This window comes from Canis lupus, chromosome 3, assembly GCF_003254725.2.
Source record: "Canis lupus dingo isolate Sandy chromosome 3, ASM325472v2, whole genome shotgun sequence".
NCBI classification, from domain to species: Eukaryota; Metazoa; Chordata; class Mammalia; order Carnivora; family Canidae; genus Canis; species Canis lupus.
The window spans coordinates 64612149-64634935 of record NC_064245.1 but is presented as its reverse complement, the minus strand read 5'-3'; the positions used below and the strand labels follow the sequence as shown (position 1 = coordinate 64634935).

General features: G+C 41.5%; 1 protein-coding gene across 1 annotated transcript in view; it reads left to right on the top strand.

Moving 5' to 3' along the window:
* CD38 (CD38 molecule) overlaps positions 1-18464 on the top strand; it is a 48298-nt gene extending 29834 nt beyond the window's left edge. Inside the window, exons 2-8 of the mRNA XM_035714133.2 lie at positions 1605-1734; positions 3713-3848; positions 8446-8531; positions 11459-11532; positions 13039-13131; positions 13476-13562; positions 17048-18464. Coding sequence (XP_035570026.1) covers positions 1605-1734; positions 3713-3848; positions 8446-8531; positions 11459-11532; positions 13039-13131; positions 13476-13562; positions 17048-17111 — 670 coding nt within the window. The 3' untranslated portion in view covers positions 17112-18464. The remainder of the gene's footprint in view (positions 1-1604; positions 1735-3712; positions 3849-8445; positions 8532-11458; positions 11533-13038; positions 13132-13475; positions 13563-17047) is intronic.
* The last annotated feature ends 4323 nt before the right edge of the window (positions 18465-22787 follow it).

Below are 22787 nucleotides of genomic sequence, written 5' to 3'. Positions count from 1 at the left end.
CTGTGGACAAGGGGATGGGCGGTGATATTATCCTCTGGCGTGTGTTTGCACCTTAGATCTGACTCCTAGTAGCTCAGTGCTCTCACCACCTCAGGCGTGGGATGGTAGATACTTTACAGATGAAGAAACAGGGAGAGAGTGACTTCCCCAAGGACACACAACATAACTGCCAAAACCAGAGAGTTCCGGCAGGCAGCCTAACTCAAGGGCTTTCCTCCTTGCCCTAAACGAAAAAGCTTTCCGATGTTTCGTGTTCCAAAAAATACACCCGGTGGGCTGGGTGCTCCTGTGTAAAAAGGCCTGTATACACTGATATTCTCTGATTCCTTGGCTTAACATGGAGAAGCCAGTCTGGGCTGGGCAGGTAGGAGACCCTCTGGAGGGCAGCGGGAAAGATGCTCAGAAGGGAAGGGAGGACAAAGGGTCTTTATTTCCCCTGGATCAAGTTGTCTGCCTTGGTACCATACCTAGGATCACCATTGCAAAGGCTGGAGTTTATCCCAATAATGATAACTGAGTGCTCTCAAGGGAGCACTCCCACTTCTTTGTCCCAAGGCAGTGACAAGTTTTTGTGCACCTGTTAACACAAATGCAAGGAGAGTTCCAATTGCTGTCTTCTCCAGTATCCCTTGATCCTCTCCTCCCTCCATCTGCTCTTCCCTGCCTGACTGCCTGCCTTCTCACTACCAGTGGTTGTCTGGAGGGGACATGGAATTGGAATTTTGTTTCAGAGACTTTTCTACTTTTTTGGGCCAGCTTAGAGCTTTCTAGTGATGACTCAAAAAAAAAAAAAAAAATCTGGTTGAGACCACTTTTTTTTTTTTTTTAAAGATTTTGTTTATTTGAGAGGAAGAAATCACGAGTGGGGCGAGGAGAGGCAAAAAGAGAGGGACAAGCAGACTCTTCATTGAGTGGGGAGCCCAACTCAGGGCTTGATCCCAGGACCCTGGGATCATGACATGAGCTGAAGTCAGATGCTTAACTGACTGAGCTACCCAGGTGCCCCTAGATGAGACCACTTTCGTGCTTAAAACCATCCAATGGCTTCTTCTTTGGTCCAAAGGTGGTAAATGACCTATCGTCTGATTATTTTTCTGACTTGATTTTTTAACCACTCTCACTTTCCTTTCTATTGCAGCTACGTTGTGTGCCTCAGGGCCTTTGTACTTGCAGTACCCTCTGCCTGGAATGCTCTCCTCATTATTCAGTCTTAGCTTATGTGACCTCTCAGGGGCAACTCTTCTGACCAGCCCCCCTAATTGGTTACTGCTTCAGTATTTTGCTGATGCCCCTCTCCATTGATTTCCTGAATACTTAGAATAATTCACACTTATTTTGTGAACGATTTGCTTATTTGAGTACTATCTGTCTTTCTAACCAGAGTGAGCTCCAGGAGGGACAAGGATTTTGTAGAGTAGGGAGGGTAATGTTCATATCATCAAAAATGCCACATATTTAGATGAGATGATGTGCCTGAACTACTTGGCACATGGTCATTGCTTCCCAAGTGACATTTTTCTGGGTAATTGTGCTCCAAAAATATGGAGCACAAGGTTTGAAATCTAACCTTTCCTGTTTTATTTTTTCCATGTTTTATCTCGCAGACATACAGACTGCCAAAAGATAGGGAAGGCATTCACAAGTGCATTTCTTTCGAAGGACCCTTGTGGCAGTACAGAACAGGACTATCGGCCACTAATGGAACTGACAACTCAAATTGTACCTTGTGACAAGGTAATGGGGGCCAAGCTATTGATGTTTAAAACAGAGGATAAAAGGCAAAGGAAGAGGTCACAGGACCATGTTTTGGCCAAAATGAGGGAAGAGGAAAATCTGGATGTTAGAATGTATGTGTGGTTGGCTGACATGGAGTTTGGGGGGCCTTTAGGGGACCAGGATCTCATCAGGATTTAGGACGTCTAGGGAAGGACTATAAGAAAGAGAGAAATGGGAACAGGGAAAGGGGAAGGAGACATGGCCAAAATACAGGCAAAGCAAGCCTATCCAAAACACAGCCCAGTCTAACCCAAACAAAAATGACCCAACCTTACCTAATTGCCAAACTGTCACCTGACCTCTGATGATGATGATGTTAATAATAACCCAGTCACCCTGCATAATAATAAACACCCTCATTTGACCAGTGAGAAAACCTTGGCTTGATGAGGTTAGGCATCAGTGATTGTTCAAGTCTAATGGCCTTGGAAGTGACCAGCTGATGTGTTTTAGCACAAGATTAGGAGCCAGAGAGTCATTGATTGTACTGGAAAATGTTTAATGGAGTGCCTCTTTTTTAAAGCAGCATTTAAGGTGAAAATTCAGTGTACCCCCAGTCATCTTTGTGAAGCCCCCGAGCCAGCCATGTATTATAGCCACTCATCCCATCACTGAAGAGCTGGAGTTATTACAGAGCTCCTGCCTGGTGCATGGATGCAAGGCCTTGCCCAGAGGGGCTGCTTGGGAAATAACCCCAGTGACAAGTATCGAGGCCACAGATACAGGACGAAGCAGTTGATTTGCAATTGTCTCATTTCATCTCTTCACGTTCCTGAGTTCCTTACAGATATGCCCATATTATTTTACAGATGGGGAAAGTGAGGCACAGCAAGGCTTTGGCTGCCCAGGGTCAGACAGCTGTAAGTGGTGATGCTGGCTTCACAGGCAGTGGGTCTCCAGGGCCCATGTTTCAAGCCCCACCCTCCCCTGCCTCCTGTCGGGAAGAACAAGGCTTGAGATTGTTCTGAAATTTGACCTTCTGTACCTTTACAAGGGATCCTGAAAAAATTCACTGTATTTTTTTCTTTCTTTTCTCTTTGTGGGGGAGAGGAGAGAGTTGAGGAAAGAAGCAGAGGCTGTGGAACCTCTTAAGGAGCACTTTCACCAGAAAATAGCACGTAGACAAAATTGTTTTGCAGATAACTTTAGAAATTTCCTAATGCCTTCTCCAGATGTGTTCTGGTTCTGTGTTTATTGTAAGATTTTGACCAATGGCTTTCAGACTTTTTTTTACTGCCGCCAAAAATATTATGACCTAGAAAACATACCCCCCCACACACTCATGCTCTCAGTTTCACATACAGAAAGCAGTGATGGACTTAAGAGCACTCACCCTTACTCAATATAATTTACTCTGCTTTTTGTTCTTCTTTCATTTAAAAAGATGTGGATTTGTTTTTTGTCTTTTCATTTTTTGTTTTTTGACTTATTGAATTGTTGATAATAGAATGTGTTTGTGGAATACTACTCAGCCTCAAAAAACGAAATCTGGCCATTTGCAATGATGTGGGGTGGCACTAAAGGGTATCATGCTAATAAATGAAATAAGTCAATCAGAGAAAGACAATTATATGATCTCACTCATTGGTGAAATTTAAGAAACAAATCACGATCATAGGGGAAGGGAGGAAAAAAATAAAACAAGATGAAATCAGAGAAGGAGACAAACCATAAGAGACTCTTAATCATAGGAAACAAACAGAGTTGTAGGAGGTGAGAGGGTAGGGGGTAGGGGTAACTGGGTGATGGTTATTAAGAAGGGCATGTGATATAATGAGCACTGGGTGTTATATAAGACTGATGAATCACTAATCTCTACCTTTGAAACCAGTAGTGCATTATATGTTAATTAATTGTATTTAAGTAAAATAAAAAAAATTTAAAAGGTTTCTTTGGGGACCATTAAAAAATAATAGGTTGTGTTTCTCTTTCTTAGACCGTCTTTTGGAGCAAATCAAGTGAGCTGGCGCATGACTACACGCGGGTCCAGCGGGATATGTACACCCTGGAGGATACACTGTTGGGTTACATGGCGGATGGCCTCAAGTGGTGTGGAGACACAAGCTCTTCTGGTGAGGACTGGGGCCTTTTGGGATTTCCCAGGGACCTGAAGGAGCCCTGGGCTGTGCTGGGGGCTGTGGCAGATTAGTGTGGAAGACGGAGCCACAGATATCTGTCCTGATGTCATTTACATCCTTTTTGTTTTAAAGATTTTTTTTTAATTTATTCATTCATGAGAGACACAGAGAAAGAGGCAGAGACATAGGCAGAGGGAGAAGCAGGCTCCATGGAGGGAGCCCAATGTGGGACTTGATCCCTGGACCCCAGGGGTTCTTTTTTCCTTTCTTTCTATTTATATTGTGCATATTTTTACTTTATATTGTTTTATTCTTACTGCTTTTGGCTGTTTTTTTTTTTTTTTTTTTAAGATTTATTTATTTGAGGGAGAGAGAGAGCATGAGTGGGGGGAGGGGCAGAGAGAGAGTGAGAGAACTCTCAGGTAGACTACCTGCTAAGCGTGGAGCCCAAGGCAGGGCTCAATCCCAGGACCCTGAGGTCATGACCTGAGTTGAAATCAAGAGTCAGTCACTTAACCAACTGAGCCACTCAGGCACCTTGCTTTTGGCTGTTGTAAAAAACTTATTATAGTAGCTTCTTCATCCCAGGCTTACATTATTTCAATTACAAAAATGATGCATGCTTATTTGCAAAGCACTTGCATGTTACAGAAATGTATAAAAGTAAAAGGTGAAGGTCACCCTACACCTTCCCCGCTCCTCGGTTTCCATTTCATTTCTCAAAGGGGGACTGTTGTCAACAATTCTGAATGAAACCTTCCATGCATGGCCCTATGTTCACATAAATACATATATTAAAAGGTACACATACTATTCTGCAACTTTGCTTTATTCATTAAGAATTAGTAAATAGAAATACAGCCATATTGGGGCACCTGGTTGGCCCCATTGTTTGAATGACCAACTCTTGGTTTTGGGTCAGGTCGTGATCTTAGGGTCATGATAGTAAGCCTCATATTGGGCTTCCTGCTCAGTGGGGAGCCTGCTTCTCCCTCTCCCTCTGCTTGCTGCTCCCCCTGTTTGTGCTTTCTTAAATAAATAAATAAATAAAATAAAATCTAAAAAAAAAAAGAGTCAAATACTCTACTAACTGAGACAGCCAGGAGCCCCTAAGTTTTGTACCTGTTGCTATGCTTCCTGCTTTCCAGTTTGAATTTCCCATTTTGCAAGTCAGCTTTTCTTGATCATTCATTGAATTCTTTTAGGTTTTACATTTGTTTACCATGAAAACTTCTCTCTTTTGATTTTACTTTTCAATTTACCACCTCAATTCTTTCTTTGAATAAAATGGAGATATATAAAATAAAAAATCAAATTCTTATCTATTTATATTTTAGAGTTCTTTGTTTTTGCTCACTTTTCACTTGAAACCTGTATAGGTTATTTTATTGACTTCATTTTTTTGTTTTTGGCCTCAGTTTTTATTTATTTTAACCTTTTCTCCCTATTTTATTTACTGTATTTCCTGATATTTATATTTTAATTGTTATATATTCTGGTGTCCACATTATTTTATAACTTAGTTTTAAGTTGGTATTTGTTTTACTATGAATGTTTTAATTTTTTTAATTAAAATTTTTATTCTAAGTATGCTCCATGCCAAATGTGGACTTGACCTCCTAGCCTGGAGATTAAGGGTCACATGCTCTACTGACTAAGTCAGCGATGTGCCCCTGAAAGTTTAAATTTTTATGACCTATTGATCTCTTTTTTAAAAACTTCTTATTCTTCCTTTTTTAATGTATTTAATTTAATTTCTCTTTGTTGTAAAATTTCCCTCCTTCCTTTTTAGCTGTGACCTTAAAATTTTATTAAATGGTCTGTTTATATAATGTCAGACAGCAGGAAATTTATGTTCTTGAAAACCTATAAATGGTAGCACCTTTGCAGCACCTCACAAAATGTATGCTCATTCCATCATAGTCAAGATTCTGGCCTCTGTTGGGAGATGATTCGAATACATCTTTGGACTGTGCAGTAATTATTTACATCTATGCATGGAAATATTTTTTATTTGTGTGATTTTGTTTTTAGTATTTAATTATTATAAAAACTCCCAGAATTACTTCCTCATCTTGGGAAGGGTTTCTGATCTAGAACTTTTTTCCATGCCACTGGCAGTCAAGTACATGTCTGTGGACTCTAAGTGTATAGTTTCCAGTGGCTGCTGTAAAAAAGTACCACAGACATTGGAAATTTATTTTCTCAAGTTCTAGAAGCTAGAAGTCTGAGGTCAAGGTGTCAGCTGGGCTGTACTCTCTCCAAATGCTCTAGGGGAGAATGTTTTGCCTCTTCTAGCTTCTGGTGTTTGCTGCAACTCTTGGTGCTCCTTGGCTTGACGCATCACTCCAAACCCTGCCTCTTCACATGGTTGTCTTCAGAGTATCCCTCACTTTGTGCATGTCTATCTTTGTGACCATACTTCCTCTTCTGAAAAGGACACCACTCATATTGGGTTAGGACTCACTCACACTAATGACCCCATCTTCATTGCTTATATCAGCAAAGACCCTTTTTCCAAAATAAGGTCACATTCCCAGGTACCAAGGGTTAAGACTTTACCATATCTTTTGAAGGAACAAAATTCAACTCATAACAAGGAAGAAGTAGAAAGACAGTTGCTTCTCTAGGGTCAGCTGTACACATACCCACAGAGGAAATATGAGAAAGTTCTAGGACTTCTCTTTATGCACCTGTTCTACCTGCTCAATGATCCAGAAGTGAAGTATGATGTTCTCAGATTCTGCCTCAGAGTCACCAACATAATCTATTTACTTTTTCTTTAAGGATTTATTTACTTATTCATGAGAGACACACAGAGAGAGGCAATGACACAGGCAGAGGGAGAAGCAGGCTCCCTGTGGGGAGCTCAATGTGGGACTCAATCCCAGGACCCAGGATCACGACCTGAGCCGAAGGCAGACACTCAACCACTGAGCCACCCAGGTGTCCCCTGTTTACCTTTTCTAACTCTGTTACCACTGCCTGAGTCCAGCACATGAACACCCTGCTCTCTTGTGGGGGCTGTTGTAAGATTCTTACTGCTCCCTCCTTACCACTCTGGGTTGGCCTCCATCCGGCCACCACAGTGGGATTGCTTCTGTCTTTACCTACAACCTAAATTTTGTCTCCAAGATAAAGTCTAAATTCCTTAGCATGACTTGCCCTTTGCTTTTCCTATGCCCTTCTCATCCTTTTGGCTCGGGTGATACTGATCTAAACCTGTGGTATCTTTGCTTGTGCCCTCTCTGCCTGGAGCACCTTTCCCTACCTTATCTATCTGAAGACTATTCATCCTGCAAAACCAAGTGGAACATCAGCCTTCCCGAAAGGTGCTGAATACCACCCCCATCAACCCATGTTGATCATTCTCTAATTTATTTGATTGTACTAGATCATGTAGTCTTTGAAAGCAGGGCTTCTATCTGATTCATCTCTTTATCCCTAGGACCTAATACTCGATGTTTGTGTAGTCAAGTGCAATGGATAAAAAAAGAAAAAAAAAAGTAGGTACACATGCATACACACACACACATACATATATACACACACAATGGAATAAATCTGAGGGCATTGTGCAAAGTGAAATAAACCAGACAGAGAAGACAAGTACTACATGGTATCACTTATATGTGGAATCTTAAAAAAAAAAAAAAAAAAAAAAGTCAGACTCAGAAATTGAGAGAAAAGTGATTGCCAGGGACTGAAAGGTGTGGGAATGAGAGAGAGGTTGGAAAAAGGGTACAAACTTTCAGTTATAAGATGAATAAATTCTGAGATTCTGGCATGGGGATTATAGTTGCTAGTGCTGTATTATATAATTGAAATTTGCTAAGGGAGTAGAACTCAAATGTTCTCTCATACACACAAAAAGATCAGTAGGGAAAGTGATAAATCTGTTAAATTAACTTCATGTGGGGGAATCTTTACATGATGTCTCTCTCTATATAAGCCTCACATTGTATACTTTAAATATGTCACAATTTTATTTGTTAGTTATATCTCAAAAGATAATCTAAAAAATTTTTGTGTATTAGACAGATATGTTTGGGAGAAGTACCACAGAAACGATGCATTCGTGCCCTGCACCTGCTATATCTCACCGGCTGGGGCGAGTGAGTGTAGTAGGACTCCGAGGCTCTCTGAGCCTGTGCATGTGGGGACTGAGGCAGGTCGGGGAGGAAAGCTGTCAACAAGAATTGACAGCTGAGAATTGGCAGGAAGCAGAGGAGTAGCTGGCAAGGGAGGCTCCTGAGGCCCTTAGTTTTATCTCTAGTTTTTCCTGGACAAGGAGATATTGTTGAGGGCTCGTCTCTGCCAGATGAACTTTTGCTGTAATTTTCCAGAACGATGACTCAAAGCTGGTCACTGTGTTCCTGTCAGGAATTTGGAGGGTAAGGTAAGGACTTGGAAGGGATTCAGGGGGCCTTTAGTTAAATTGGGTCGAGATGAGTCCATTTTCCATCCTCCATCCTGGCAGGGATGCTATTGGAATATGGCTCCACTGTGATCGAATAGCCCAGGAAAAACAGAGCTTAATTATACCCTTTCCTTTCTACTTTAATTATTTTCTGTAAACTATGCCTTTTAGAAATGAACTATCAATCTTGTCCACACTGGAGGGAAGACTGCAGCAATAACTCTGTTTCCGTATTCTGGAACACAGTGTCCAAAAGGGTGAGTACCAAAAGGGAAATTTTAGAATTTTGGAGACCAAAGAACTTAAGAGGTCATTCAGTCAATGGTTGGTTTTAATTCTTTTTGAATCACAGATCCGTTTAGGAAAAAAAAAATGTTTAGGATTCTTTCTTGAGAATAATATCCTTAAGCACATACCAGAAAATTTTCACATATAATTTTAGAGCATTCATGGAGGGTCGCTGGGCTGTAGTTGGCGAATCCCAGCTCTTACCCATGTTTTGGCTTTGGTTGCCAGGAACCTCCAGCTTGGTTTAATCCTCTCATCTAAGCATTGGCCTAACTTAGATTCCTGAAACAGTCTGAATAATCAACATTTGTAGACTGCTTACTGTGTGCTAGGTATAGGCATGTCTTTACATGGATTAAAAGCTTTCATCCTCACAAGAATCCTATCAATTGGGTACCATGTGTCTCATACCCATTTTACAGATGACAGAATGGAGGTGCAGGTAAATACACAGCCTACTAAACATACACAGTAAGCGGCAGATCTGGGAGTTTATCCCAAATTGTCTGACTCCAGTTCCAGAATTCCTGCTGGCAATTACTTACATCACCCCTCCCCATTGCTCTCTATTTCTGACTTGACTCTAATCTGCCTCGGTGCACATTTATTTTCCTCATAAGTTGCTTCTTTGCAAATGGACTAAGCAAAAAAAAGGGAAAGAAAGGAAAAAGAAAGAACTGGAGGAGAGAAAACCAGGGAGAAAGTAAAACGACACTATTTATAATTCTCCAGAATTGAGTCTAGCCATCCGAGGAGCCAGGGCAAGTGAAACTCACATTTTCTAAGTGCTTATTCATGACAAGTCCCTGGCCAGGTCCCATACCCGTGTCACCCCAGTTAGTTCTCACAGTACGTGCTGTGGGCAGGTGCAAAAACTCAGACGTTAAGTGACTCATCCAAGGTCAACGAGCTAATGAGTAGTGGTGCAGTCAGCTGAGTGACTCTTGGTTTCAGCTCACGTCATGATCTCATGGGTCGTGAGATCAATTCCTAAGCTGGGTTTCCTGCTTGGCAGGGAATCTCCTTGAAGAATCTCTCCCTCTACCTCCAACCCCATTCTCTCTCTCTCTCTCAAATCAATAAGTCTTAAAAAAAAAAAAATGCTTATCCCATGGGGTTACTGCCATGTTTAAACAAGATACCACTACCCCATTAACTAACTCAGAATGCAGTCCTTTAACAAATATGTTGAGTAACAAATATGTTGAATACTAAGTGCTGTGTAATTATACAGAGGCACTGTATAATTTGTTGTTGTTTGCTTGCTTGCTTGCTGTTTCTGAGAAAGGCTCCTATTTATTTTCTCACTCTCCGATATGTTTTGGGGCAGTGTTATTGCAAACAACTTTTCTATGTGACACATTTCATCTGTGTCAGTCAACAACTTGAGCTAGGAGCCCAGTGGTGAAGGTGATCAAAGATGCCCTTTACCATTGTGAGCTACCCTGGGGCTGCAGCTTTATTTTAGCTAAATGCTCACAGATGTACCAAGACAACCTCGTTTTATCAGGGGAGGTCCTTTTCCTGACAAGAGAGGCAGAGCTGCTTGGGGTTTGAATCCCCATTTCACCTCCTTGCTTCCAAGTGGTGTGACCTTGGGGGCAAAACGACTCAATGCTTATTTCATGGGGGCTCTGGAGAGTCATAGATGTCAGACTCAGCACTTGGCCCTCTGGAAGCACTCTGTTGACTTAGCACTTGTTATTGGTAGTGATCGGGCCTCTGTCCTCTCTTCATCACCTCCAGCGGAAAGAGAGAAGCTGCACTAGAGTCTTATAATTCGGTTTCAAATTGTTCAGTGGGAATAAAGGCCAGATTCCTTGGCCAAGCATTCATAGCCCTCTGTGAACTTGTTTTCTTACCCAACTTCTGTTTCCACTGAGGTTTTCACCAAAAAGACTGTTTTCTCAAACCTCTAGGCCTTTCTGTTTGCACCTGCCTCAGCCTTTCCTGGGTGAGATCCTGTATGTCCAGCAGGACCTCGCCTTTGTTGCCCTCTGCCATGCTTTTTCTATTTCTTTCCTAATCTCCATCACTGATGATTATTTAAACTTCTTGTTCCTCTTCCCCTCCTTCCTCCTTCCCTCTTTTCCCTCTGCCCTCTTTGTGCCATGCACCGGCTCCAGGGCTCCAGGGCTGTGGTGACAGATGGGACAACCATGATCCCAGCCCTCAAAGAGCACTCAGTGGTGACGACTAAACCCACAATGAGCTCATCTTTAGAATACTATGTAGAAGTGAGCCTGAGCTGCTCCCAGGGATCTGGGTGGGGCCTTTTGGTGGGACTTGTAGATTGCTTTGCTTTGTTCATTTTGTTTTTCCCAGCACCTAGCAAAGATTGCAGCTGAATGTTCATTGCATGAAGAAATAAAACTTCTTGCTCAGTAATTCATTCATTCGTTCATTCATTCATTCATTCATTCATTCCCTTTTTCCCTTTGTTACCTATACAGGCCTTCTCTCAGTTTCTCCTTTCTTCCTGTCCCCTTTTCCCTTAGCCTTATAGTGTCCACCCTGCTCCCGCTGAATGATATGTGCAGTGTCTATACTGCATGGCACTAAGAAAGCACTTTGATCTTCCTCCTCCAGCAATGTTTCTCCTACTCCTTGAACTTCCAGCTCCTGAATCATCAATTTAGCAACCCTGTGAACAATGATGTTGACCTTCATTGTTCAAACACAGATTGGAACAACCACTTTCGGAATTCTCATATGAAGCATAATCCTGCCAGTGGCTTAGGATGCAAATTACATACACCTGGCATTCAGGAGCAAGAACCATACAGCCCTCCTTAACAGGCTGATGCTAAGAATTGTTTTGGAAGGAGCTGCTGGGGTATGGAAATTAAATTTGCATGCTGAGGAATGGTGGGCTTTTTTTTTTTTTTCTTTTAAGTTTGCAGAAGATGCCTGTGGTGTGGTCCATGTGGTGCTCAATGGGTCCATCAGTAACACCTTTGATGAGAAAAGGTACTCTTTTCTTTACATCCTATTTACAAGTGTTAGTACAGCCTCCTCCTAAATATTTCACCCCTTGGAGAATATGCTTTTTCATGGTTAAGTCAGTACTGAAGATTTGGCCTAAAAAGGTAAAATGTTTGTTGTCTATGGATAGATTTGTCTAAGTCAATGCTTTTGTCTGATGTCTCCTTTGTGTAAAATCCTCTAAATGGCCCAATGGCCCTTGTACTGTGTCTGGGTCCTCCTCTTAGCTTTTCAAGGCCCGGTATAATTTTCTGAGTTCTCCAGACTTCCACCTTTGTTCATGCTGTTCCCCTTCCCGGGCTCCCCTCTCACTCCCATCTGTTTAATCCTTACCATCTGAAGATCTGGCCTGATTCCTCTGTTCCTCGTGAAGAGTGTGCATCCCAGTTGAGCAGTGAAATCACTACTGTGCTGGGCTCTTGGCCTTCACTATCTCTTTCTGGGTGTTGGCCATAATTTATTGTAGTGGTTAAAAGCAGGGGCTCCTGTCATTACTTATTACCTGTGTGACCATAGGCTGGGCACCTAACCTCTGGGAGCCCTGTAGTATGTACCAGAAGAAGTGGTGGTGGTAGTTTGAAGACCATGCATGACAGTGGTCTTCAATAATGAATGAGATAACGTATGGCAAGTGCTGAGCTCTGTGCCTCTCAACAGAGAGAGGACTCAGTGACTATCAGTTGTTAATCTACATTGAAATCCACAGCGCAGCACCTGGCCACACCAATGCCCTCCTTCTCTGACCTTCTCTATTTACAGTTTTTACCACATTGGATACTTTTCTAGCCTTTGTTCTCTAGTCTTTTCCTGCATCAGGCTAGACTGAGAAGAGAGGCAGACACCAATGTGCTCCAAGCACTCTGGATACCCCATATTAATTTTCCTTTTCTTCTGTTTTAGTATCTAATTCTGCAAGGAAGCATTTGTCCTTTTTGTCTTCTTCTGACCTCAAGCTTGCTGGCTTTTGGGTGAAAGTGTCAACATTCCATGATTTTATAATCTGATATTCGGGATCAAAGTACTTGCAATGGGAATGGCAGCTGTCAGAGACCAATGGGGAGGAGTCTAGGGCTGGAGTCAGAGCAGGGCATCAGGGGCTCTCGGGGCAGTGCATCTCAAACCTCACTGAGTGTGGGTCATCTGGGGATGGTTCGGCTGCAGATTCTGGTTCAGCAGGTGCTGTGGGCTTAGATTCTGCAGGTCCAGCTAGCTCCCAGGAGATGCTCATTCTGTTGGTGCAAGGCTCCCTCTTTGAACCAGAAGTATTTAAAGAATCATCATCAAAGTACTGATTAAGAATCTTATTTTGAGAATCTTATTCCATAAGGGTCACACTGAATGAGATGGGCTGTTTCTAGTGTAAACCACTGGTCCATCCCAAAGGGCAGGTTCTAACCAGTGGTTCCCTGACAGCTGGCTCTTGACAAGGCCTGTAGATGGCTGAACAATTCAGTTTAGGGTTAACAATGTTCTCTGCTTCTTCTATTGTAGCACTTTTGGACGTGTGGAAGTCTTTAATTTGCATCCAGAGAAGGTTCATACTCTAAAGGCCTGGGTGATGCATAACATCGAAAGTGTCCCCAGGTATATGCTCCTACTTTGTGCGTATATATCCTCGGGGTTATTTTTGGAATTTGTTCATGGAAGAAGCCACAGTCACAAGAATGCATTGAGAACAGTGACTCAGAAAATGATTGGGGCCTCCCTGGACATTCAGTCCATCCCAACAACCCCTCAACTTCATATCCACAATAAGTATCTAGGTAGTCCACACCTTCAGCTCCCCAGCTGCCCTGTGAGCACTTAAAAATAACTTCTGCTCCACTTTATCCCAGGGCCTGGCCCAGGGCTTGCTACCTAGAAGACACTGAGATCAGGAAATGTTTGTGAGAACCTTATCACTTGGCTATTTTTTCTTTCTTTCCCAGTGACTCATGCTCAAGTTCCTCCGTGAATAATCTGAAACAGATTCTCAAGACAAGGAATATTATATTTATCTGCCAGAATAACTACAGGTAATTGGTTTCTTGGAAAAGAAATGGCTCTCTGGCCATCTATAGGTATTTTTCCTCTCCTTGGCCTCGGCTGAGCCAGGAGGGTTGTGGGAATCCCTCTTGGGTCCTGACGGTGATACCAGATGGTGACCTATAGTGAACATTCTTCCTCCTGGCCCAGCCTATAAATTATTTCCAGCCTATTGCCTTCACTGGCCACCTTTCCCCCATCTTCCTCTTCCTTTCTTCTCCACATGCCCCAATCATTGATTTTGCTCTGAACTGACTCAGCTTTTGAGAATGTATTTCCTGGTTTCCTACCTAAGAGGCCTGACCTGGGGCTTGCAAACCTGCTGGCTTTCAGAGGAGCAGAAGCACGTTTTGTCAAATGCAAAGGATTTATAAAATCCTTGTAACATGGCAATATCTTGCATGTGAAGTTTCTTTAGTTGGGTCTCAGTATAGATGCCTAACACTTGAGATGTTGCCATGTAGATATCTACCAAACTTTATCTTTTATAAATTAGAAAATGTAAAATCTTAATTTTTTTTTATCAGTAATACATGTTTACCAGAGGAAACATTTAAAATTACAGATAGTATATATTTTTAAAGTCATCTGCAACTGTTATCCAAACTGGGACCCTGACTCATTTTTAAGTAGTTGTGGCAGGGACTCCTTGCTAGAAGCATCTTTGGAGATTTGCTCATAAGTGATTGCTTAGAATAAGATTGATGCAGAGAAAACTGTTCTCAAGGAATGCAGAGGCTGGAAATCGAGAATCCTTTTCCTGTATCCTTCTCTCACCACCTTCTCCCACCGACCCTATTGGAAAGGCAGAAGGACAGATTCCAGGAATATTCACTGAGGGCTTTTGTCTCAAAATGACCTGAATTCCCCCTCAGTCAGTTGGCTCCTCTCTGGAAACTGCCAGAAAATAACACAAGCTTTCTACTGCAGTTAGATGGGAAAACAACCAGAACAAAGGAGCAAGGACAATTCTAAAAGAAGCATTGCAGACATCTGACCCGTTTAAGTTATTCAAAGATATCTCGTGTTGGGAAACTAGAACACTAAAAACCTAGGGGAGGATTGGGAAATCTACATGGGTCTAACCCTCAACACCGCCCCCCGCCTTTTATTCTCATTTTAATCATTCCCCTTTCTTGCATTAATGGCCACCAGTCAGCCTCATGCACGCTGACTGCAGGCTCCAGGTGAGCTCACTCGTTCTCCCTCTGGGAAGAATGTAAAAGCATACGTTCCATCTGGACTTGTACAGTGGCCCACATGGAAGGAAGTGATTTGTAAGCCAACACCTGTCATTCTGAGCATCATCTCGAGTGTCCTTAAACTTGCGGATCCTATTTGAAATCACTAGTTTCTCTAACCATAAGGTTGTGATATATTCAGCATGATTCTTTAAATTACTGATTCCTCAGGGCACCTTGTTGGATCTTAAGATTTCTGTGGCTTTGCAAGAAGGCTGCTTGTCCCCGGGGGAGCCTAAAGTGTGTGTCATGGGTATCGATGTAGGCTGAAGTTGAAATCACTCCATGGCAAGCATACCTTCCAATTTAGCAAACTTTTGTCTAGTTGTTTTGGTATGATTGTTTGATTGGCAAACAGGAGTATAAATACACTTATGTAGATTAGACCTCCTACTGATTCTGCTGTTATCCCCATATGAATCCCACCCAGAGACAAATGCTATTAACATTTAGTTATATATCCTTCAAGTCCTTTTCCTTTTTCCCATACACACAGTCACACTTCTGGTGAAATATATACAGAATTTCTTCACATATGTTCTCACAAGCGGAATGAATAGAGAGTAACAATACTTTTTTGGATGACCTTAAAAATGTCAGCATGTTTTTTCTGGTTAGTGCTCCTTGTAGCATATTTTTAAAAAACCTAAAGGGTGGGGATCCCTGGGTGGCTCAGCGGTTTAGTGCTGCCTTTGGCCCAGGGTGCGATTCTGGAGACCCAGGATCGAGTCCCACGTCAGGCTCCCGGTGCATAGAGCCTGCTTCTCCCTCTGCCTGTGTCTCTGCCTCTCTCTCTCTCTATGTCTATGATGAATAAATAAAATCTTAAAAAAAAAACAAAAAAACTAAAGGGTGTATTTCTTCCCCTATGTTACTTCAAAATATACTACTTTATCCAACAACGTGTTATCCAACATATCCAAAGTATGTCCATTTTATTGGAACATTGGATATGAATATTTTTATATATCTGTGGTGAGAGATAATCCTTTTTATAACATTTTATTTATTTATTCATGAGAGACACACACACAGAGAGAGAGAGAGACAGGCAGAGACACAGGCAGAGGGAGAAGCAGGCTCCATGCAGGGAGCCTGACATGGGACTTGATTCCGGGTCTCCAGGATCACACCCTGGGTGGAAGGTGGTGCTAAACCGCTGAGCCACCCAAGCTGCCCGAGAGATCATCTTAACAGCGTAATTACTGCTTCTTTTCCAAAATTGAACTCCCCCTAATTAGAAACTAATTAAGGAATATATTCCTGTTCTCTTCATTTAACATAAAGCAAAGATAACTTCAAAATTTCTGATTGGCTTTGAAGGATTTTTTTCCATAGCAGGATCTCCTTAAACAAAGGATACTTTTCCCCCCTGGAAGGTATTCATGTAGGTGATCCCAGGCCACCATATTAACAGGGATGGAGTCACTCTACACTTAGAGCCACTGTGCCCAGCTGGTCATGATTGTTGGTTGAGACAAGCCTAAGATGGGCCATCCCAGAAGCCCAGCAGTAGTGTTAGCTGCTTCTAAGGATCTCTCTCTTTCTTGACTCACATTTAACAAAATCAGATTCAGCTACAGTTTAATGAACCACATTCCTCACTATCCACACTTCTCCATAGACCAGCCACTCCCATTGGATCCTGTTGCTTTCTTATGTCATTTTTATAAAAGTGAGAGTCACTCACTGGGTAGATTCTTATCTAGGATTTGTTCTGTGCAAAGGACATGTGTGGTCTTCCTGCTGATGACTACCTGCCTTCCCCCAGAGAGTCTCTACCCTCTCTTTTGCCCCTGACCCTGTGGCTCAACCCTCTCTCAGGAAGCTTCTGAAAAGGATAAAGCAAATCACCAACAAAAAATATGGAGGCCCCTCATCTCAGGCTACTGCCTCTGCTATGTCTTGATCATTAGCTGACATTCATAGCAAGTGTGACATGTTAGAACCAGACATTTGTTTTCATTTTCACGCATTATCATCAAACATCCCTTCTCAGTATTTATTTCTATGATTTTACAAGTGAAATGAAACCAAATTAGGCCATACTTCAAGTTGTTCATTCCTAGACTTGACCTTTCTCTGTGTTGTCACTGCAGGAGAGGAAGCTGTGTGGATGCTGAGTGGTCCGTGCATACTTTTGTTGCGAATGAAGGACTCCTTGCACTAGGGAATTGAACCATAGATGTACTGCACTGCTGATTGATTTACCTCTTTTTTCTTTCTTGTCATAGGCCTGTCAGGCTTCTTCAGTGTGTGAAAAATCCTGAGCACTCATCCTGCAAATATAACTTATGAGCCAATCAGCGTGGTCGTTTTGGATCTTTGAGCCTTGTATACATCAGCATGCGTGACTCAGGAGACATGCTGCTGGGAAGCTGAGGACTTGGGGGGCATCTTCTGTCATCCTGCCAACACTAGAGCTGGAAGTACTTCCCCCAAAGATTTAAAATAACTTATATTATTGACATAGTTTTTTATTTTGATTTCCTAATACTCATGAAAAAATTATGGTATAAAATTAGAATGAAGATTTTATATTAAGTTATTTCATTTTCATTTTCATAGGTGCTTTTATGTTGTTTATATGTTGGTAGCATCCTTTCTGTGGAGAGTGACCATACCAAACCTCTCTTATTGGTGTAGATTATTAAGAGAAACGTTTTGAAGAAATTTTACATTTCTGAATGAGTGACCTTGTCTCAGGATATATTTTTGTACCCTTTCTACAAATAGTTAAATATAAATGCCATGGTTATGGGTCATGTTGGGAAAAGAATTCTGTAGGATATAAACTACCCATGTACTTTACCTCCCCCTCTTCCAATAGTCCTATGAGGTTGGTACTGTTATCTCCTGTTTGTTAGATGAGAAATGGAAGTTCAGAGAGGATATGTAATTTGCCTAAAGTCATTTATTTAGTTCAAGGTAGAGGCTGGATTTCAACTCAGCTCTATCTGACTCCAAAGTATATGTGCTCTCTTTCTAGGCCTGTAATACCAGCTGACATGCTTTATGTTCTCTTCCAATAAATGCATGTTGGATTATATTAAATATAATAGAATCTGAACTGTGGTTTTTCTGGGTGGCTTCAAAAACATACTTTTTTTTTCTTTTTCCTCCTCTTTCTCCTCATGCTCAATGTCTTACATATATAATAGGCAGTTAAAATATATATTTGTTCCTGATATTGGCAATTTGTTTTTCCCTTTTTTTCTTGAGTAGTCTTGCTTGGGGATTTATCACTTTTATTACTCTTTCAAAGAACTAAACTTTAGCTTTGTTTTCTCTTTCTATTTAATTGGTTTTTCACTCTTCTCTTTATTATTAGGGATATAAAAATTCCTTCTAATTTCCATAAGTTTCTTTATTCGCCTTCTGAAGATGGAAGCTTAGATCATTGACTTTTCAGCACACTTTCTTTTCTTATATATCACTTAGAACTATAAATTTTCCTCTTGAGTGCTGCTTCAGCTGCAGATCTTTGGTTTGTCTCTTTTTGTTATCATTCAGTTAAAAATATTTTCTAATTTAATTGTTATTTAGAAATGTGTTGCCTGATTTTCAAATATCTGGAGATTTTCTAAGTGTTTAAAAAAACAGATTTGTTGAATGAAGAATAAACTAATTTGAAGATCTCTCAGGAACCGATTTGATGTGTTGAAAACAGTATAAATTTTAGAGTCAGATGTTTTGGGTTCATATTTTGGCATTGCTCTGTTATCTTGAATGACATACTCTTTGTACTTTGGCTTCCTTGCTACTCAAATAAGGATTATCATTTACCACCCTGAAGGTGTGTTGAGACTAAAAGATGACAACAATTAATGGTGCAGCATGGTGCCTCATAGGTAAGCAAGCATTCCACCAAGGTTAGCCCCTTTCTGCTGGTCCCAGGGTGGGTTCCATCAGGAGCCATGACAGCTACAGCCACTGTGGGTAGTCCACAGATTCTTCACTGGCCCCAGTGTCCACACAGGCACATCCTCACAGGTTTTAGTTTGGGCTGGACATGAAGATGGGTACTCATGACCAGTTCTGATGAAGACTCAGGCTTGTCCCAGAGTTCAATGAACTTCATCTGCAGAATGTCTTCAGTAATAGTTCCCTACAAACCCCATGGATGACCTGGCTGTTTTCCTGTCTGGACCCTTTCTGCCTTGCTGTTGGGCTTACTTGCTGATTTCTGAACTCTCTAATGTATCTTCCTTCTTCACCAGGATATCCCTTGAAGTGTCAGAAAAATTTTGTTCTTTACATCCCCTTCCACAGATAAAACAGATAGAGTAGCAGTCAGTTTCCAAGAGGCTTTCCCCCAAGAAGACTCATGTGAGTGTTCAAGTTCAAAGCTGGTAGACACTAAGAGGATACCGGTCCCAAGGTTTTCACACTGTGTACCAAGTACCCCAGGGAGCTCTGGGAGTGTCAGGGGGCTGAGGCACTCTTTCCTTGTATTCCATTTCTGTATCTTCATTCCCATGATGCCTTCTGTCTCTCTGCAGTTCCAACTTTGGGTATCTTTGCATGACCATGACCATGACCATGCAGCCATCTCTAGCCCTAAGGACTTTCTGGTCTCCGTATTTAAATACATCCTTCATATCCCTCTTCTTATAAGTGACATCCTCACTGAATTACTGACTTCTCATAACCTCATACTTTACTCATCAACCGGCTACTCCCTGTCTCCCCACTCCATTCCTGTTTGCTCTAGAATATGCCCTTACTACCCCAACTGGAAGTCACCATCATACTTAACTCAAAGGCTGTGATCCAGGACCTAAGTTCCCCTATCTCACTTTCAAAGGCTCACTATTTTCCTTCTGTAGCAGTTCTTAACATTATAACATCCGAGATATTCAAATACAGTTCTGAAATTCTAGGTTGAATACTTGAAAGAACACATAGTTCTTGTTGGAAACAAGCTGATCCCATATCTGCACAAATTCCTGATAGGAACAGCATTGATTTACTTCCTGGTATCCCATTTCTCCTTAAAATAATTCCTAAGAATGTGATTTGAGTTTCTCAGGTAGAATCCATACTGCACAGAAGGTTTTTGTTGTTGTTGTTTAGACAAGAATAAATATTACGCATGGCAAATAAAAACCATACGGAGTAAAATGTTAAACCTAGAATATGCTATAACTTTGAAAGGCATTATGTGAATGCTTAACCTAGGGATTTTTCCCACAGTTTTTAAAAAATAATGAAGCAGTTAGTTAATTTATACTACTAAGAGTTGTCATTTTTTTTAAATTTTTATTTATTTATGATAGTCACACACAGAGAGAGAGAGAGAGAGGCAGAGACACAGGCAGAGGGAGAAGCAGGCTCCATGCACCGGGAGCCCGACGTGGGATTCGATCCTGGGTCTCCAGGATCGCGCCCTGGGCCAAAGGCAGGCGCTAAACCGCTGCGCCACCCAGGGATCCCAGAGTTGTCATTTTTAACATATATGTTTTTAAACAATTCATCAGGAACTCAGTACCTTGGTGTGCTGCCCCCAGAGGCAGTGGTTTGCTGGCTTTCAGCTCATACAAAACACAGAAGACTTTGAACTGGTCCTTGAGAGGGCATTAATCCTTGACCACATAGGTGCACAGTGCCATTTGCCTTCTGATCGAAGCACGAGCAGTTCAAAGTAGTAAAAACCGTGGAATTAACGCACAGTGACCCATTGGCCAAGTTCATGGCTTCTGTGAATCTCAGGTTCCAAATATACTTAGGCATGAAAAAATTACAAAACAATAAAAGAATAATAAAGACTTTGTGGAATCATTTTTTAAAGAACAGTTATCTCTGCAGATACCAGATGATCTCATGTATATGTGGAATCTAAAAAAAGTCAGACTCTTAGTAACATAGAGTAGAATGGTGATTGCCAGGGGCTGGAGAGGGTGAGGAACAGGGAGACAAACCTGGTCGGAGGTCTACACTTTTTTTATAGGAGGAATGTATTTTGAATACCTAATGTGCAGCATGGTGACATAGTTACTAAGTCTGTATTGTGTACTTGAAATTTGCTAAGAGAGTAGATCTTGAGTGTTCATGTCACACACACACGACTGTGAGGTGATGGGTAAGTTAATTAGCTTAATTGTGGTAATTGTTTCACAGTGTATATGTATATAAAAACATCACATGTGTTCCTTAAATACAATTTTTTTTTGTCAATCATACCTTAATAAAGCTGGAAAAAAAATCCACAGTCACTTCTGGGCTTGAAGAGAGAATCAAATAAGCTGGTGATGCACTGCCAAAGGCCACAGGTCCTCTCATGCACCCCATCCCAAGACCAGGGGAGTTGGCACCTGGAAACGAGGTCATCCTGAGTGTGTCTTATGGGTGAGGGAGGTGGGAATAGATGCCCAAAAGAGTCTGAACTCACAGTCTGTTGAAAAGCCAAAAGTCTTCATTCACTCCTCTTTATTTTCTGAGACATCAAGGAAAGAATAGTGCTGTTTGCTTTTCAGCAAGAAACTAAGCTTTGAGAAATACTTTTGTTCTTCATGAAGGTAACTCACCGTGGGACCTCCATGTGATGTGATGACATAGTGATGATATAGTGCAACGTGTGATTCTTAATAAGGTACCTAAATCTGAAACAACATTTAAAGGCTTGATGCACAAATGTAGACCTGCAAAGAAGAGAAAACTCACATGTAATGCACCAGGCACTTCACATTTTATATCAGTCAGTGATCTCAGCCACAACAACAGAATGCAACTCTGGCTGGAAATAAATTTCTAGACATTATCAACAGCTTATAGATTCTCCAGGAGGGCAAAAAAAAAAAAAAAAAAAAAAAACAGTTTGAAGCCTCTTAGCTAAGAACAACACCCAAAATTACTCCACACACTGGTCTGGTAGAGAAGTTGTTCTCGCCCTGAGGACACCAGGCTGTTGCTTTGTCACTGCCAGGTGCAGCCACTATTGTGTCTGGGAATAGAAGTACAGTAGTCTCCCAACACTTCTCTGTGAAGGATACATTCTAAGACCCCCAGTGGATGCCTGAAACTGTGGATAATTCTGAGCCCTATGTATGCTATGTTTTTTCATATATACCTATGGTAACATTTATAAATTAAGTGCTCTAAGAGATTAACAACAATAATTATGAATAAAATAGAATAATTATAACTATACTGTAATGAAAGTTATGTGAATACTGTCTCTATCTCAAAATATCTTATTGTATTGTTCTCATCCCTCTTGTAATGATGTGAGATGACAAAATGCCTACGTGATGAAGTGAAGTGAATGACACAGGCATTTTAACCTAGTGTTAGTCTATTAGTGACCTACTGACAATAGGTAGAAAGAGGATCATCTGCTTCTGGACTGTGGTTGGCCATGGGTGACTGAAACCGTGGGTGGGGGGTGAGGGGATTGCTATAACCAAAGCATGTGGTGGATGGCATGTCAAATGTGCACCTGCCTCCCTGGCTCACTAGCCTCAGATTCATGGCTGTGCAGATCCATGATGTATGGGCCTGATACACATAAAATGCTTAGAACAGAGCTCAGTTTCTCTGCCTAGAAAATGAGGTAACAAAAGTACCTACTTTTTTGGGTTGTTTTGAGCATTAAACAAGATGATAGATGTACAATTCTCAGAATAGTGCTTAACACAAAGTAAGAGCTCTATTAAGGTTAGGTTTTTTTTTTAAATTAAAAAAAAAAAAAGAACTGTTTTTATTCTGGAGGAAATGCCTTGACAAGACTACTTGGTTTAGAGGCTGAGACCCCGGGGGTAATAGACAAGAGGGCAGGGAATGGCTCTCTTGCCAACCACCAGGGTTGTCCCATCCCAAGCTGGATGTTGACAAACAATATTAATGGACACCCCCTACCTCCCCACTGCCCTAAGTCTAATTTATAATTTTCATTTCTCAAGCTGACCGGGAATTCATCAGCCTCCCCCGGTGTTGCCACCCCAACCTCTGCTCTCGGTGATAGGAAAGGTGTGC